The sequence below is a fragment of the Bufo bufo genome, chromosome 3, assembly GCF_905171765.1.
Source record: "Bufo bufo chromosome 3, aBufBuf1.1, whole genome shotgun sequence".
Taxonomy (NCBI): Eukaryota; Metazoa; Chordata; class Amphibia; order Anura; family Bufonidae; genus Bufo; species Bufo bufo.
The window spans coordinates 105372454-105390137 of record NC_053391.1 but is presented as its reverse complement, the minus strand read 5'-3'; the positions used below and the strand labels follow the sequence as shown (position 1 = coordinate 105390137).

General features: G+C 45.8%; 1 protein-coding gene across 2 annotated transcripts in view; it reads left to right on the top strand.

Moving 5' to 3' along the window:
• GIT1 (GIT ArfGAP 1) overlaps positions 1–17684 on the top strand; it is a 139395-nt gene that overhangs the window by 52092 nt on the left and 69619 nt on the right. For both annotated transcript variants that reach the window (XM_040423446.1, XM_040423445.1), the window contains exons 2-4: positions 4029–4162; positions 15880–15992; positions 16501–16606. In XM_040423446.1, coding sequence (XP_040279380.1) covers positions 4029–4162; positions 15880–15992; positions 16501–16606 — 353 coding nt within the window. The remainder of the gene's footprint in view (positions 1–4028; positions 4163–15879; positions 15993–16500; positions 16607–17684) is intronic.

Below are 17684 nucleotides of genomic sequence, written 5' to 3'. Positions count from 1 at the left end.
TTTAATATATGCAAATGAGCCTCTAGGAGCAACAGGGGCGTTGCCATTACACCTAGAGGCTCCGCTCCCTCTGCGTATTAACACCCTTAGGGTCCATTCACACGTCCGTTGTTTCTTTCCTGATCTGTTCCGTTTTTTGCGGAACAGATCTGGACCAGATCTGGACCCATTCATTTTCAATGGGTCCTGAAAAAAAATCAGACATTGAGCTGTCCGTTTTTTTTCAGGACCCATTGAAAATGAATGGGTCCAGATCTGGTCCAGATCTGTTCCGCAAAAAACGGAACAGATCAGGAAAGAAACAACGGACGTGTGAATGGACCCTTAGAAGTGGCCGTGAGTCTTCCATGTAGTAATAGTCTGCGCAGACTGTCACAGATCATTTCGTTCGGCTTTAGCGAGTACATCTTCTATTTTATGAGGGGATATATTAGCGGCTCGGAAACAGACGTGGCTTCCTGCCTGGATTTCTGCAGCTCTGAGGTGTTCAGTTCAGGAACAAAGAAGCAAGATGGCCCATTTTATTAATATAGCGCCATTTGTAATTGTAACGGTCAGCTTGTTCTCTGGTGGCGCTTTTCTATTCTTCCTCCTGTCGCCGTCAGTCTGTCCATGCTTCGGTGTGAGCCAGGGATTCGCTTCCCCACCAAGAATTTCTCTTTGATGTGAGGGTTAGATTAGACTCTATTAGGCCGTATAAATAGTTTGCTTGTATAGTTTTCAACTTTTGTGTTGTTTATGGCGTTAAAAGGGGTTGTCCCAACCCAGACATCGGTGGCATATCACTATCCACTAATGTTTGACCTTTGGAGTGACAGCTCCGCTAGGAAAGCATCATGTTGTCAGTCCTGCATGTCTTTCTGCTTAATTCTAGTTCTTTTTGGGGACCCTGCTAGTGATTATTTTTGTCTCCCACAGGGTGGATTTGATTTAAATCAAACTGATTTAAATCACTAGTCAGTAAGGCTTGATTTAAATCATAGTTTTCTACATAAAGACTAATTCTTGCAGGTATAACTTATAATATACAAGTAGATGAAGGTTTTTAGAATAACAACTTTTCATATTAGTTTGATTAGGTTGATTCTGTATTCATAGGTTTGTAGAAGTCTTTTTCTCAGCTCTGTTCATGTTATAACATTTTTGCTGTGAAGAAGAGGCATGTGATCTCTGCTGAGTCAAATTCAGTTTTGAGAACTGCAAAAGTAAACCAAGCATCTGTGATAATATCTTGTAGGCAGAGAAACTGCCCAATAATCCTACAAAAACCTCTGGAAGAGCATGACATAGTGAATGGATTAATGGAATTTATTTACCCAAAAAATTAAACATATACAGTCTTATTCTACATAATTAAAAAACGAATCTTTATTTCATGATGGAATAACCTTTGGATGGTAATATATTTTCCTCAAAAATAATTTTATATAAAAAAAAATCCGATTGAAATCCAAAAAATCGGATAGATATATATCTATCTATCCGATTTTTTTGGATTTCAATCGGATTTTTTTTTATATAAAATTATTTTTGATATTTTTTTTTTTTTTAAATCATTGATTTTTATCCACCCTGGTCGCCCATATGCATGGGAATAATGCACACAGTAATGTCACAGTTCTGGGATAATGTGCAAAGTAATGTCACAGTTTAGGGATAAAGCACACAGTGCAGGGATAATGCACATAATGACTTCACAGTACAGAGATAAAATACATTGTGCTGTCGTAGTACAGGGATCAAGCACACTGTGATGTCGTAGTACAGGGATAAAGCACACTGATGTCGTAGTACAGGGATAAAGCACACTGTGATGTCGTAGTACAGGGATAAAGCACACTGTGATGTCGTAGTACAGGGATAATGCACACTGTGATGTCGTAGTACAGGGATAATGCACATAATGACTTCACAGTACAGAGATAAAATACATTGTGCTGTCGTAGTACAGGGATCAAGCACACTGTGATGTCGTAGTACAGGGATAAAGCACACTGATGTCGTAGTACAGGGATAATGCACACTGTGATGTCGTAGTACAGGGATAATGCACACTGTGATGTCGTAGTACAGGGATAAAGCACACTGTGATGTCGTAGTACAGGGATAAAGCACACTGTGATGTCGTAGTACAGGGATAAAGCACACTGTGATGTCGTAGTACAGGGATAATGCACACTGTGATGTCTTAGTACAGGGATAAAGCACACTGTGATGTCGTAGTACAGGGATAAAGCACACTGTGATGTCGTAGTACAGGGATAATGCACACTGTGATGTCGTAGTACAGGGATAATGCACATAATGACTTCACAGTACAGAGATAAAATACATTGTGCTGTCGTAGTACAGGGATCAAGCACACTGTGATGTCGTAGTACAGGGATAAAGCACACTGATGTCGTAGTACAGGTATAAAGCACACTGTGATGTCGTAGTACAGGGATAAAGCACACTGTGATGTCGTAGTACAGGGATAAAGCACACTGTGATGTCGTAGTACAGGGATAAAGCACACTGTGATGTCGTAGTACAGGGATAATGCACACTGTGATGTCGTAGTACAGGGATAAAGCACACTGTGATGTCGTAGTACAGGGATAATGCACACTGTGATGTCGTAGTACAGGGATAAAGCACACTGTGATGTCGTAGTACAGGGATAAAGCACACTGTGATGTCGTAGTACAGGGATAAAGCACACTGTGATGTCGTAGTACAGGGATAAAGCACACTGTGATGTCGTAGTACAGGGATAATGCACACTGTGATGTCTTAGTACAGGGATAAAGCACACTGTGATGTCTTAGTACAGGGATAAAGCACACTGTGATGTCGTAGTACAGGGATAAAGCACACTGTGATGTCGTAGTACAGGGATAATGCACACTGTGATGTCTTAGTACAAGGATAATGCACACTGTGATGTCGTAGTACAGGGATAAAGCACACTGTGATGTCTTAGTACAAGGATAATGCACACTGTGATGTCGTAGTACAGGGATAAAGCACACTGTGATGTCGTAGTACAGGGATAATGCACACTGTGATGTCGTAGTACAGGGATAAAGCACACTGTGATGTCTTAGTACAAGGATAATGCACACTGTGATGTCGTAGTACAGGGATAAAGCACACTGTGATGTCGTAGTACAGGGATAAAGCACACTGTGATGTCGTAGTACAGGGATAATGCACACTGTGATGTCTTAGTACAGGGATAAAGCACACTGTGATGTCGTAGTACAGGGATAAAGCACACTGTGATGTCGTAGTACAGGGATAATGCACACTGTGATGTCTTAGTACAGGGATAAAGCACACTGTAATGTCGTAGTACAGGGATAAAGCACACTGTGATGTCGTAGTACAGGGATAATGCACACTGTGATGTCTTAGTACAGGGATAATGCACACTGTGATGTCGTAGTACAGGGATAATGCACACTGTGATGTCTTAGTACAAGGATAAAGCACACTGAGACTTCCAAAATACAGGGATGATCCACACAATGACTTCACAGTACAGAGATAAAGCACACTGTGATGTCATAATACAGGGATAAAGCACACTGTGATGTCACAGTACAGAGATAAAGCACACTGTGATGTCATAATACAGGGATAAAGCACACTGTGACTTCACAGTAATGGAATAATGCACACAGTGATGTCATAGCAGTAGCATAGTACACACAGTGACGTTATATCAGAGAAATGGTATGGACAGTGATGTCATAGCATAGGAATAATGCAAGAAGCAAGGTTGCAGACAAGGGATATTGTGCAAGGCAGAAGTAACTATTAGCGGCTGTAGTAAAACCTACGCCTTAGTCAGCGCTAATTCCACTTTTTCTCTGAGTAGAAATGTGGTGGGAATGCCTTTTTAATGGTTAATAATTGTGTCCAATAGTGTTTCTAAGGATTAGTCAAATTTATATTTGTCCCACTATTGCATTACACTGAGATGTCCTGTTTTAGACACAATTCCATCTACTGTTGTACTTACGCTGTGATTTCCTTTGCAGATCCTGGTTGGGCCTCCATAAATCGGGGAGTGCTGATCTGTGACGAATGCTGTAGCGTGCACCGCAGTCTTGGACGACACATCTCCATTGTCAAGCATCTTCGACATAGCGCGTGGCCATCATCACTTTTACAGGTCAGGCTCTGAGTCTCTTCATCACCATGTGAGCTAGTACTATGAAATAATGGGTGTTGTTACTAAAGTGGGAAAGACATATTCTCCCTCTTCATCGACGACTCCTAGCTGTCCGCACACCTTCAGTAGCCTCAGCTGACCGCTCTTCCGAGCATGCATGTGTTTTAAATGAGGAGACACTTCTCTCCCCTGAGAATTACTAAACATCCGATATTCTGAATGTCCAGTACTTTTCTTTCCCAACATCGGCCAAACATCCAATACGCAGTCGGTTGGTCCTGCCGAAGGCTCGGCCAACCTGCAGCTGGTGTGTTTGGCACCTTTTAAAGGGAAAGTCTAGCCAAATTGATCTTCTGATGTCATGGATGCATGTTCGATGATGACATTAGTGGAGCATGTGCTCTCCTACCACCATTGATTACCCCAGGGAGCAGTCTATACACAGGGTCATTGATTTCAATGGCCATTTACAACAATGTCTGAGGCTATTTTCACACTTGCGGCAGTGTGATCCGGCGGGCATTTCCGTCGTCGGAACTGCCCGTCGGATCCGCCGATCTGGATGTGACTGAAAGCATTTGTGAGACGCATCCGGATGCGGATCCATCTCACAAATGCATTGCGAGAACGGATCCATCTCTCGGCTTGTCATGCGGACAGACGGATTCGTCTTGTATCTTTTTTCACATTTTTACCGGTCTGCGCATTTTGAATGCCAGATCCGACACTAATACATTCCTATGGGGAAAAATGCCAGATCCAGTCTTCAGTTTTTTTTCGTCGGGGATAAAACCGAAGCATGCTACGGTTTTATCTTTTGCCTGATAATGTCTACAATAAAGGAAAAGAGAGAAATTATTCGAATCAAGCAGTACGAAAAAAACATACATATAATCTCATAATCTCACATCCTCATAATCGCGATTGAGACCCCTGGGATACAATGTATCAAGCGTATGTATCCAGAACGCCTCTCTACGAAGTAAAAGTTTTTTTATGTCGCCTCCTCTCCTAGGTCTCACAATGTATCCCAGGGGTCTCCATCGCGATTATGAGGTTGTGAGATTATGAGATTATATGTGTGTTTTTTTCGTACTGCTTGATTCGAATAATTTCTTTCTTTTCCTTTATTGTAGACATTATCGACTCGCTGATCTGCTATTTTCGATATTGTGAAAATCCTATGTTATGTGTTCTCAAGAAATCGGTTGGTTTATTTTTTGTTCCCGCCCATAAGGGGGTGGATGATGTCACTTTGCTTAATTGATGTGTATATAGGAGTCACTGTGAATTTGAGATGTATCGGTTGATGAAAGCTACATGCCGAAACGCGTTATTTTGCAATAATCTACTTTACTGAGCAATAAAGAAGAAGTTTGCAACATATTGGTGGCTTGCTGGATTTTCTACTGATCTACGTGAAGCACGCTCCTTCCGGGCAATGCCAGGTAACTAGCAGGTGCTGGCTATATTCGATTGCCGATTTATATTTTTGGGGGGGACCGTACTGACTGCAAAAAATTTTTTGCGACATTCCTTAACATAAGAAGTCAGGGTCAGACAGCCATAGGGCAAAACATGATGTGAAGCCTAAGTAATCCTGCATTTTTAGCGGCCCCGTTTTATTTTGCAATGTGGAGAGCCTACAGGGCATGTTCTGACCATTCCTCAGACAATACACAAGCTCCTATTGTAACTCCGAGCATTACTCATTCCGTCCGCTGGCACAGAGTCGCAGCTTTCCGAGCGAGCAGGCCATGGCTCCCGTTATATAAGCAGACAGTGGTATCTCTGTTCTGGTAGTTGTTCTTCTGATACAGAAGTGATTGATCGGTTCACTGTCATAAGAGCTTCCTCAGTGAAGACTATGGCGCTGGCTATGTTGTGCTGCTTTATGCATACATGTCTGTGCCTTTAGTCTTTTTTGGCTCTGGTTGATACCGAGGCTTTATATGCAAAAGGAACGGACTTCGGATCCAGCTGTGAAAAGTATATATTCAGACTAAGCACATTTAGGCCTCATGCATACGTCCGGATTTTGTGTCTGCATCCGTTTTTTTTGTGGATTGCACACCGACCCATTCCTTTCTAAAAAGGACAGAAGACGGAATGTCGTCCGTGCCCTGTCCGCATCCGTGTGTCCGTTCTGAAAATGACAGAAGATGTCCTATTCTTGTCCATAGTGCAGACAAGAATAGTCACTTCTAGTGATGGGAGTGAGAAGAATGTGGATTCCACAAGGAAGGTGTTCCTAATTAGTGGATCTGTGGTTTGCAGACCCCGGCTTGTGAATGAGGCCTAATAAGGACGGGCCCTCTTGGATTGACTTTGCACAATACATTAAGGATTTGCAGAAATGACGCTTCAGGTAACTTTTTAGAAGGGTCCATTTGAATGTACTGATGAACCCCATGTAGCATAGAAATAAATTATCTACCATAGCTATCGTTAATCATGTTTCTGACATGACAGTAAGTGTTAATAAATGTGTGAGCATCAGCGTTACATGCCTGTTATATACGTCGTCCTGAGCCAGCCAGTGATCTGGTCCTAATAGGCCTCCGACTGATGCCAAGTGGTAATAATACTTTGATACCGCTCTGCCAATTACCGTATTTCATGATATTTCGGTGCTGATGCTATTACAATATTCCAGCAATGATATTTGAAAACGTTTAAAGGCTATGTACACCTTCAAAGGCAATTTTTTTTTTTAATGATTGCATGTTAGGCTGAGTTCACACTTCAGTTATTTGGTCAGCTATTTTCATCAGTTATAGGCCTCCTGCACACGACCGTTGTGTGCACCCGTGGCCGTTGGGCCGTTTTCCGTTTTTTTTTCGCGGACCCATTGACTTTCAATGGGTCCGTAGAAAAATCGGAAAATGCACCGTTTTGCAGCCGCATCCGTGATCCGTGTTTCCTGTCCGTCAAAAAAATATGACCTGTCCTATTTTTTTGACGGACAACGGTTCACGGACCCATTCAAGTCAATGGGTCCGTGAAAGAACACGGATGCACACAAGATTGGCATCCGCGTCCGTGATCAGTGGCCGTAGGTTACTTTCATACAGACGGATCCGAAGATCCGTCTGCATGAAAGCTTTTTCAGAGCTGAGTTTTCACTTTGTGAAAACTCCGAACCGACAGTATATTCTAACACAGAGGCGTTCCCATAGTGATGGGGACGCTTCAAGTTAGAATATACTACGAACTGTGTACATGACTGCCCCCTGCTGCCTGGCAGCACCCGATCTCTTACAGGGGGCTGTGATCCGCACAATTAACCCCTCAGGTGCTGCACCTGAGGGGTTAATTGTGCATATCATAGCCCCCTATAAGAGATCAGGGGCTGGCAGGCATTAGGGGGCAGACCCCCCCTCCCTCCCCAGTTTTAATTTGATTGGTGGCCAGTGCGGTCCCCCCTCCCTCTATTGTATTATTTTCATTGGTGGCACAGTGTGCGGCCCCCCCTCCCTCCCTCTATTGTAATATCATTGGTGGCACAGTGTGCGGCCTCCCCCGGCCCCCCCTCCCTCCCTCTATTATGTTATCATTGGTGGCCAGTGTGCGCCCCCCCCCCCCCCCCCCCCCCGCCCCCACTCTATTGTATTAATATCATTGGTGGCCAGTGTGCGGCCTCCCCTCTCCGCCCCCCCCGATCATTGGTGGCAGCGGAGAGTTCCGATCGGAGTCCCAGTTTAATCGCTGGGGCTCCGATCGGTAACCATGGCAACCAGGACGCTACTGCAGGCCTGGTTGCCATGGTTACTTAGCAATATTACAATATTAGAAGCATCATACTTACCTGCTGCGCTGTCTGTGACCGGCCGGGAGCTCCTCCTACCGGTAAGTGACAGATCATTAAGCAATGCGCCGCACAGACCTGTCACTTACCAGTAGGAGGAGGAGAGAGGGGAGGCTGCACACTGGCCACCAATGATAATACAATAGAGGGAGGGAGGGGGGGCCGGGGGACGCCGCACACTGGCCACCAATGATAATACAATAGCGGGAGGGAGGGGGGGGTCGCACACTGGCCACCAATGATAATACAATAGAAAGAGGGAGGGGGGGTGGGGCCGCACACTGGCCACCAATGATATTCAAACTGGGGAGGGAGGGGGGTCTGCCCCCTGCTGCCTGGCAGCCCCTGATCTCTTACAGGGGGCTATGATACGCACAATTAACCCCTTCAGGTGCGGCACCTGAGGGGTTAATTGTGCTGATCACAGCCCCCTGTAAGAGATCAGGGGCTGCCAGGCAGCAGGGGGCAGTCATGTACACAGTTCATAGTATATTCTAACTTGAAGCGTCCCCATCACCATCGGAACGCCTCTGTGTTAGAATATACTGTCGGATATGAGTTTCACGATGTAACCCAAATCCGATGGTATATTCTAACATAGAGGCGTTCCCATGGTGATGGGGACGCTTCAAGTTAAAATATACCATCGGATTGGAGAAAACTACTTTTTTTTTCATGTCCGTGGATCCTCCAAAAATCAAGGAAGACCCACGGACGAAAAAACGGTTGCGGATCACGGAAAAACGGAACCCGTTTTTGTGGACCGCAAAAAAAAACGGTCGTGTGCAGGATGCCATAGTGAGCCAAAACCAGGTGCGGGTTAAAAACACTGAACATTTGAAAATCTTTCCATTATACCTGATCTCTCAGTAGGCTTCACTACTGGTTTTGGCTCACAATAACTGATGGAAATAACTGACCAAATAACTGAAGTGTGAACTCAGCCTTACTCATTTTTGTCTAAAAATAATTTTTTCAATTGGCCTTTTATTAAAAATATTGAGCTCTTATGTCACAAAGGGTTAACTGTTTTTCTAGCTGTGTGCCTGGTCTTTTCACTTACACTTTGTTCCGGTCATCTCCAATAGACCTCCTCTCTAAACTACTGTGAGGTCATAAACACTTATTTAAGCCATTATTATCAGTAAGATAAGAGCTGAGCTATAATGAGTGTTAATAAGGGCAGAGAGCAAAGATAGGGAGTCCTTCTGCTGCTGGTCTGACGGAAAAGACAGAAACTCTAAAGGGTGCTACTGGAGCATGTCAGCTCTGTACAGAAAAAGAGGCTCCATGTTTTTAATAAAGACCAATTGAAAATATTACTTTTAGCTCAAAATGAGTACAATGCAATAATAAATAAAAAAAAATGCCCACAAAGGTGTACATAACATTTAAGTGCACTTCACTGTGCCATGCCTAATGACATCTATCCAGAAAAGAAAAATGGTGGCAAGCAAGGCTTACAGTTCTTGAGCCCTGTCCTCACCATATGTCACTGTCCTCCATTTCATAAAGAACAGTGAACTTGTGCCGAGTTTGCAGCAGATCCAAGTGTTACTTGTGCTTTTTGCTGCAAACAGCAAGCTTTGAATAAGAAAAGGTTAAATCAATGTAAATGTCCTTAAATCCGTATTGAAAAAAGTTCTCTACGTGTGAATGGAGTGCACGATTCACACAAAAACTGTAGCGGGTGTCCATGGGCAGAGGAGCCCCATTTAAAGAGGACCTGTTACTTCTCCTGACATGCCTGTTAGTAACAATTTGACTCTGGCATGTGCCATTCCTTTATTATTCCTGCAAGAAGTTGTGAACTACTAGCAGTTTGTATTGAAGGTCCAGATGAGTGTTACCTGTTGGGGGTGTGCCCCTGAACAGTCTGACACTGGTAACACTGATTGGATAGTGTCAGATTGTGAAGGGACATCCCCAAGTAGTAACATCCATCTGACTCTTTACAAACTACTAGTAAGTCACAGGGCTGGTTCTAAGTGAAATGGGGCCCTGGGGCAAAAAACTATAAGGCCCCCCCCCCCCCATATGACACTTGATGACACTTACAGAAGAAACTGTATATTGTGGGGCACGGTGTAGGCTATATGTGTATAACACAAACATATGAAAACTTAGTTACTTGGCTTTGCCCTTGGGGATCTCGGACACCACTTCAACACTTTGGCCGCGGGCTCGGTGGAGCTGATGTTGTGTTTTATCCTAATGAGAAAGATTTCATAATAAGGATTTGGAGAAGGGGCAGAGGAATAGCAGAGCAGGGAGAGGCTGGTGCTGCTACTAGGGGGTCATACCATGGGGGAGTAATAAAGCCCACCATAATGCACCCCCCATCCCCAGTAGAAATAATTCTCCTTATAATGTGACAGTGCAAAAATACCCCCTTGTAATGCCCCCAGTTGAGCTAATGTCCCAATAGTGCCCCCATAGTGACCCCAGTAAATGCCCCCATAGTTCTCCTCTCCCCCCTCCCTCCTACTGCCCCCCATAATGTACCAGTATAAAATGCCCCATATATAGTGCCCCAGTAGATGCCCTCAGTGTCCCCCATAATTTGTAAGCATAAAATACCCCTTCTCAGTGTCCCTGTAGATGACCACATAGTAGTCCTCTCCCCCTTCCCCATAGTACCCACCATAATGTGTCCCAGTATAAAATGCCCCTATACAGAGCCCCCATATAAAATAACCGTTCTTTGTGGCCTCAGTAGATGCCCCTATAGTGCCCACCAATAATGTGCCAGTAAGAAGTGCCCCCAATAATGTGACAGTAATAAGTGCCCCCATAGATGTCCCCCAATAATGTGCCAGTAATTAGAGCCCCCCCCCTAATCATGTGCCAGTTGCCTGAGCCCCCCTATCATGTGCCAGTTGCCTGAGCCCCCCCTATCATGTGCCAGTTGCCTGAGCCCCCCCCTATCATGTGCCAGTTGCCTGAGCCCCCCCTATCATGTGCCAGTTGCCTGAGCCCCCCCTATCATGTGCCAGTAGCTATAGGGCCCCCCCTATCATGTGCCAGTAGCCATAGGGCCCCCCCCTATCATGTGCCAGTAGCCATAGGGCCCCCCCCTATCATGTGCCAGTAGCCATAGGGCCCCCCCCCCCTATCATGTGCCAGTAGCCATAGGGCCCCCCCCCTATCATGTGCCAGTAGCCTGAGCCCCCCCCTATCATGTGCCAGTAGCCTGAGCCCCCCCTATCATGTGCCAGTAGCCATAGGGCCCCCCCTATCATGTGCCAGTAGCCATAGGGCCCCCCCCTATCATGTGCCAGTAGCCATAGGGCCCCCCCTATCATGTGCCAGTAGCCATAGGGCCCCCCCTATCATGTGCCAGTAGCCATAGGGCCCCCCCTATCATGTGCCAGTAGCCATAGGGCCCCCCCCTATCATGTGCCAGTAGCCATAGGCCCCCCCCCCCCTATCATGTGCCAGTAGCCATAGGGCCCCCCCTATCATGTGCCAGTAGCCATAGGGCCCCCCCCTATCATGTGCCAGTAGCCATAGGGGCCCCCCCTATCATGTGCCAGTAGCCATAGGGGCCCCCCCCATCATGTGCCAGTAGCCCTAGGGCCCCCCCCCTATCATGTGCCAGTAGCCCTAGGGCCCCCCCCCCTATCATGTGCCAGTAGCCCTAGGCCCCCCCCCCCCTATCATGTGCCAGTAGCCCTAGGGCCCCCCCCCTATCATGTGCCAGTAGCCCTAGGGCCCCCCCCCCCTATCATGTGCCAGTAGCCCTAGGGCCCCCTCCCCTATCATGTGCCAGTAGCCCTAGGGCCCCCCCCCCTATCATGTGCCAGTAGCCCTAGGGCCCCCCCCCCCCTATCATGTGCCAGTAGCCCTAGGGCCCCCCCCCTATCATGTGCCAGTAGCCCTAGGGCCCCCCCCCCCTATCATGTGCCAGTAGCCCTAGGGCCCCCTCCCCTATCATGTGCCAGTAGCCCTAGGGCCCCCCCCCCCTTATCATGTGCCAGTAGCCATAGGGCCCCCCACCTATCATGTGCCAGTAGCCATAGGGCCCCCCCTATCATGTGCCAGTAGCCTGAGCCCCCCCCCCCCCTATCATGTGCCAGTAGCCATAGGGTCCCCCCTATCATGTGCCAGTAGCCATAGGGCCCCCCCCCTTATCATGTGCCAGTAGCCATAGGGCCCCCTCTATCATGTGCCAGTAGCCTGAGCCCCCCATCATGTGCCAGTAGCCACCAGTATTGTACAAAAAAAAAAAAAAAAAACACTTATACTTACCTCCTGGACCTTGACAGCGATGCGATGCAGGCCTCCTCGGGCCTGTGTCCCGCGCTGTACGGCTCAGGGCTCAGGCGGCGCGATGCACCGGCCTCTGATAGGCTGCAGGCACTAGGCCTGCAGCCTATCAGAAGAAGGGGAAGGGACACACCTCTCCCTCCCCTGCCCTGCTGCGCCTGCACTGCCATCTGTATCGCTGTCCTGAGGACGGCGATACAGATGACTATTGAGAGGAGCGCTTCCACAATGGAAGCGCTCATCTCCTTGACACTGACACTGACTGTCCTGCCTGCCTATAGTTAGTGGGGGGGCCCCCAAGGACTTGGGGGCCCGGGGGCAATTTTCCCCTTGCCTCTATGGAAGCACCGGCCCTGGTAAGTCATGTGCAGCTTCTAGCAGGAATAATAAAGGAATGGCACATCACAGGGTCATAAGAATGGATGCTCCAGAATTTTCATTACATGGGGAGTGCAAGTAGGTCCTACAGCTGACATGTCAGGAGAGGCGACAGGTCCTCTTTTATGGAGCTAATCTGCAGTCGGATCTGTGGCATTACACATCTGTGGCAGAAACCCAAGGATCAGCCTGAAAATACATGTTGCATTTTTCCAATGTGTATCATCTGGCGTGTGAACATACCCCAAGAAAGTTAATCCAAACGCTGCCTAAAAAATCTGCAGCATAAATTGCGGGTATAGATTTTTAAATCTGCAGCATGTTAATTTATAGTGTGGATTTCACCCTTTGCATTGCATAGATTGAAATCCACAGAATATCTGCTGCAAAATCTAGTAGTAATTCGCATGGAACACGCTCGCGGCTGATTTTTATGGAGGACCGCCACCATATGGCCGTACGCTAACCGCCTACTGTGCAGTGCAATTCCTGTTCCTTCTAGTCAGCCGTACCTGAGCCTTGTAGTTCTTTATCCGGACCGTCAGACGGTGTTAGGCCTAGCCTCTCCGAAGCCTTCACAAGATTATCCTGAGTTCTGGATGATGATATAATGCTGTAATATAGGATCTACTTTCGGTCTTGAAATACAAATCTGTTAAGCGGTTCAGCTGGAAAGGAGAGGAGGATCACCAGATGTTAGTGCGGCCTCTCTCCTAGGACGCATACATTCATGGGTGGGTGTTATTTCTGCATAGATCCGCAGTCCAAGAAAAATGTAATGTATCCGTATGTCAGGGTGTGCGCTGTGTATAGCGTGAACGCGTCTGTCAGGTAGACGCAAATCATTACCAGATGCCCACAGCCCTGTTCTAGTGAATGTATGTAAAAGGAGAGAGCCTGGGTAGCGCAACCGCATCAAAAGCTGTGTTAAAATACGCCTTTTTTTCTGATTTTGTTTTTATGCAGGTTTTAAATGACCTTCAACTGCTATAGGGCTCCTGCACACAAACTTATTTTTGGGCCGCATTTTTTTGCGGGTCAGAAGTGGACCCTTTCACTTCAGTGGGGCCGCAAAAGATGCGGACAGCACACAGGTTTGTTCCACGGCACCGCAAAAAAAAATAGAACAAGTCCTATTCTTGTCCGTTTCACAGACAAGGATGAGACAGTTTTATAGAGGGCAGGAGGCTCCGTTCCGCAAAATGCGGAACACACATGGCCGGTATCCGTGCTTTGCGGACTGCAAAAACTGCAACGGCCATGTGCATGAGCCCATATGTGACTATGACTTGAGGGTTTTTGTTCATTTTTTTTTTTTTGTTAATTTCGAAGCCAGACTCATGGATGGATTATAATAAGAGGAAAAGTATGGAGAACAATTATTACTTCTCCGTTTTTCTGGTTTCAGCTTCAAAAACTACTTTAAAAACCTCATGAAACTGCACCCTTACCTCTGCTTGCCCCAGTAGAGACAACCCTTTTTTATTTCATATGGCCATTGCTAATATAAAGATGGCAGAAAAAGGGATGGTTGTAGGAGAGTGACTGCAAGATCAGACTACACACTTATTTGTAGTCTGTAACCATGGAGACACATAGGTGTGTGTACAGGAGCTGTAGCATGTAACTAAAACTATAGCACATGGAATAATACTTATCACGTCAACCTTTTAAAGGGCATCTGTCAGCAGATTAGTACCTATGGCTGACCTGGTCCATGTGCACTTGGCAGCTGAAGGCATCTGTGTTGGTCTCATGTTTATATGTGTCCGCACTGCTGAGAAAAATTATGTTTTAATATATGAAAATGAGCCTCTAGGAGCAACGGGGGCGTTGTCGTTACACTTAGATGCTCAACTGTATGCACCTTCATTGACAGCACCAGGTGTGATGACACTTACACTGCCTGGCCCTCTCAAAGTTTAGAAGGTACAGCACTTGCAGACAGAGCAGTGTCTAGGTGTAATGGCGACGCCCCTGTTGCTCCTAGAGGATCATTTGCCTATAATAAAACCTAATATTTCTCAGCGATGCGGACACATATGAACATGGGACCAACACAGATGCCTTCAGCTGCCAAGTGCACATGTAACAGGTCAGCCAGTTTCATAGCTACAAATCTGCTGACAGATGTGTCATCTGAAAAGGCCATATATTGTTTAAATTACGTTTTTAAAATATTTTTAAAGATTTTTTTTTTAATTTTTATATTTTTTATTTTCCATGTCCTTATCGAAAAACATAAAATTCTGCAGTTTTTGCATTGGCCACTAAGCCTAATAGGCACCAGTTCTTGGTCTGTACAGATCACTTTACTGCAGTTACCTGCTTATCTGCCATTCTAATCCTGGCTGGAATGATATCACCTCTGTGTATAGATAAGACAGAATCCACCATTCACAATAGGTGATTGTCAGAGCTTATCTATTCTTTCCTTGTACAATGACCTCTGCACAGAGCTCTCCCATAGAAGTCAGTGAGGTCCCCTCCTGACCATTGTGTGTATGGACCTTGTGGCTGCCGTAAAGCAGTTTTCTTAAAGGGATTACTGAAAATGCTTAAATATTAACTATAGTCACAGATACTTTTCATTAGTTATAATGGCTTGTTTTGTCTTAAAGGGGTTGTGTCACTTCTTCAGCAAGTGCTATTTATCATGTAGAGAGAGTTGATACAAGGCACTTACTAATGTATTGTGATTGTCCATATTGCCTCCTTTGGTGGCTTCATTCATTTTTCCATCACATTATACACTGCTCATTTCTCTGGTTACGACCACCCTGCAATCCATCAGTGGTGGTCGTGTTTGCACACTATAGGAAAAAGCGTCGGCCTCTCTGGTGATCGGGAGTGTGGAACGCACATAGGCTAGTGCTTTATCCTATAGTGTGCAAACACGACCACCACTGCTCGATTACAGGGTGGTCGTAACCATGAAAACGAGCAGTGTATATTGTGATGGAAAAATGAATTAATGAAGCCAGCAAAGGAGGCAATATGGACAATCACAATACATTAGTAAGTGCTACTTGCTGAAGTGAGAAAACCCCTTTAATGCTTTCTAAATGCTGTTAAGAAGAGCTAGGTAAGATGGCCGCCCCCATAATCATGTTCAGAAAAACAGAATAAAAATATCTGTAATCATAAAATAAAAACAGAGGAGAAAAAAAGGATGTGTTGCTATCTGGGTTTAACTGGCAGATGCATTTTTTTTGGTGACACATTTCCATTTTCTCGTTCTTATTGTCTTTATTCAATCCAGATGGTGCACACGTTGGCCAGCAATGGAGCAAATTCCATTTGGGAACATTCTCTGTTAGACCCTGCGCAGGTTCAGAGTGGGCGACGCAAGGCCAACCCTCAAGACAAACTGCAGTAAGTATTACACCCGGGCGGAGCGATGAAACTTTTCATGACACAGGTGGAAAAGTTAATCTTTCAAGTTAAAATCGTTGGCTGGTTCTTGGGAGACGTTGTTAGGGGGCCACATAATAGTGGTTTTCCAGAATTGTTCATGGATGGCCCATCCTTAGGGTAAGCTGATGGGATTGTACAAGAATTAAAAATCTCGGACAACCCCAACCAAAAACCGTCATATATTCGCCTCTTCCTCCAGCGCCGTTCTTTGCTCTGTTCCTCTGGTACCCCCGCTGCTGTTTGAAAGCCTGCACGGTGACGTGCCAGGTTTCGGCACGTGGCTGCTGCAGCCAATTAGCTGAGATTGGCTGCAGTAGTCACACGTATGAGATTGTCTTTTATTTTCAAGACATTGTAGGGGCTGTCCCAAGATTTCGAATGATCTCCCACAACCTCTCTAAAGCACATTTGAACAGAGATTTAGTTGACACATTTGTGATTTGACTTCTGAATTTACTCCTTCCAGCCCAACAAAATCAGAATTTATTCGTGCCAAGTATCAGATGCTCGCATTTGTGCACAAGTTACCATGTCGCGATGATGATGGAGTGACCGCCAAAGACCTCAGCAAGGTACTGAGTAGTAGTGATCTACGGTATGAATATGTCAGGAACGGTACGTCCTAGAGAGCGGAGACCTGGTCTAAAACCTTCCCGGACACCTGATGTATGTGTGCCAAATTTCGGTGCGGATTCCTTTAGCGGACATACACAAATACACTCAGCCACCCGCGGCAACCTATAGCCTCAAAGCCTGCCCACATACGGCCAGCTGCACCATGGCGTCGCACCCTTAAAAAAGTAATAGTTGATGGGGGCCCTGCTATGGCCTTTACAGTGGGTCTAGAATACCCTTCAGGATATCCGATTACATTGCTTCTGTTCTCTGATTGTAACATCAATAACTGGTACATACCTTTATAAGACTGTTATTATGTCAGTGTAAGGGTGCATTCACACGACTGTATGTATTTTGCGGTCCGCTAAAAATATGGATGACATCTATATGACGTCTGTGTTGTGCCCACAAAACTGATATGGTCATGGGCATGAGGCCTTAAATTACTAACTGGATGGCGTGATTTGTGCCCTGAATCTACTGCTGGCATATGCCAGCTTTGGTCTTCTTTCAATACAACCAGACTGTCTAAAGGCTTGTAAGGGTGCCCTCGCATGTGGCAGAACATTTTGCCAGAAAGTCCGCAGGTGCAGATTCTTACCAAGTTGCAGATTTTTTTGGGTGGGGATTTTCTTGTGGATTTATTCTATGAGAATCTCCCCATGTGGTTGGGAAATAGATTCTGCAGTTGAAAACACTGTGAAAAATCCTCGACAAATCCTGCGTAGAATTTTTCCACCATGTTTTCCACTGCAGTATCAATTTGACATGGACTTGACTGGAGAGGTTCTCATACAGAAAATCCGCAACACATCATTTACGCTGCAGAATGTGAATGTTGTAATTTTCGCAGGGATAGACCATTTTCAGCCCCATAGGATAACATGAGGGAAGTCACATGTGAGGGCTCCGTAAGTCAGGCAAAAGTTGCGTCGGGATATGATCCAGGATATTTGCCTACCTTTTAGGGTCCATTCACACGTCCGCAAGTGTTTTGCGGTCCGCAAAATGGGGATCTGCAAAACACGGACA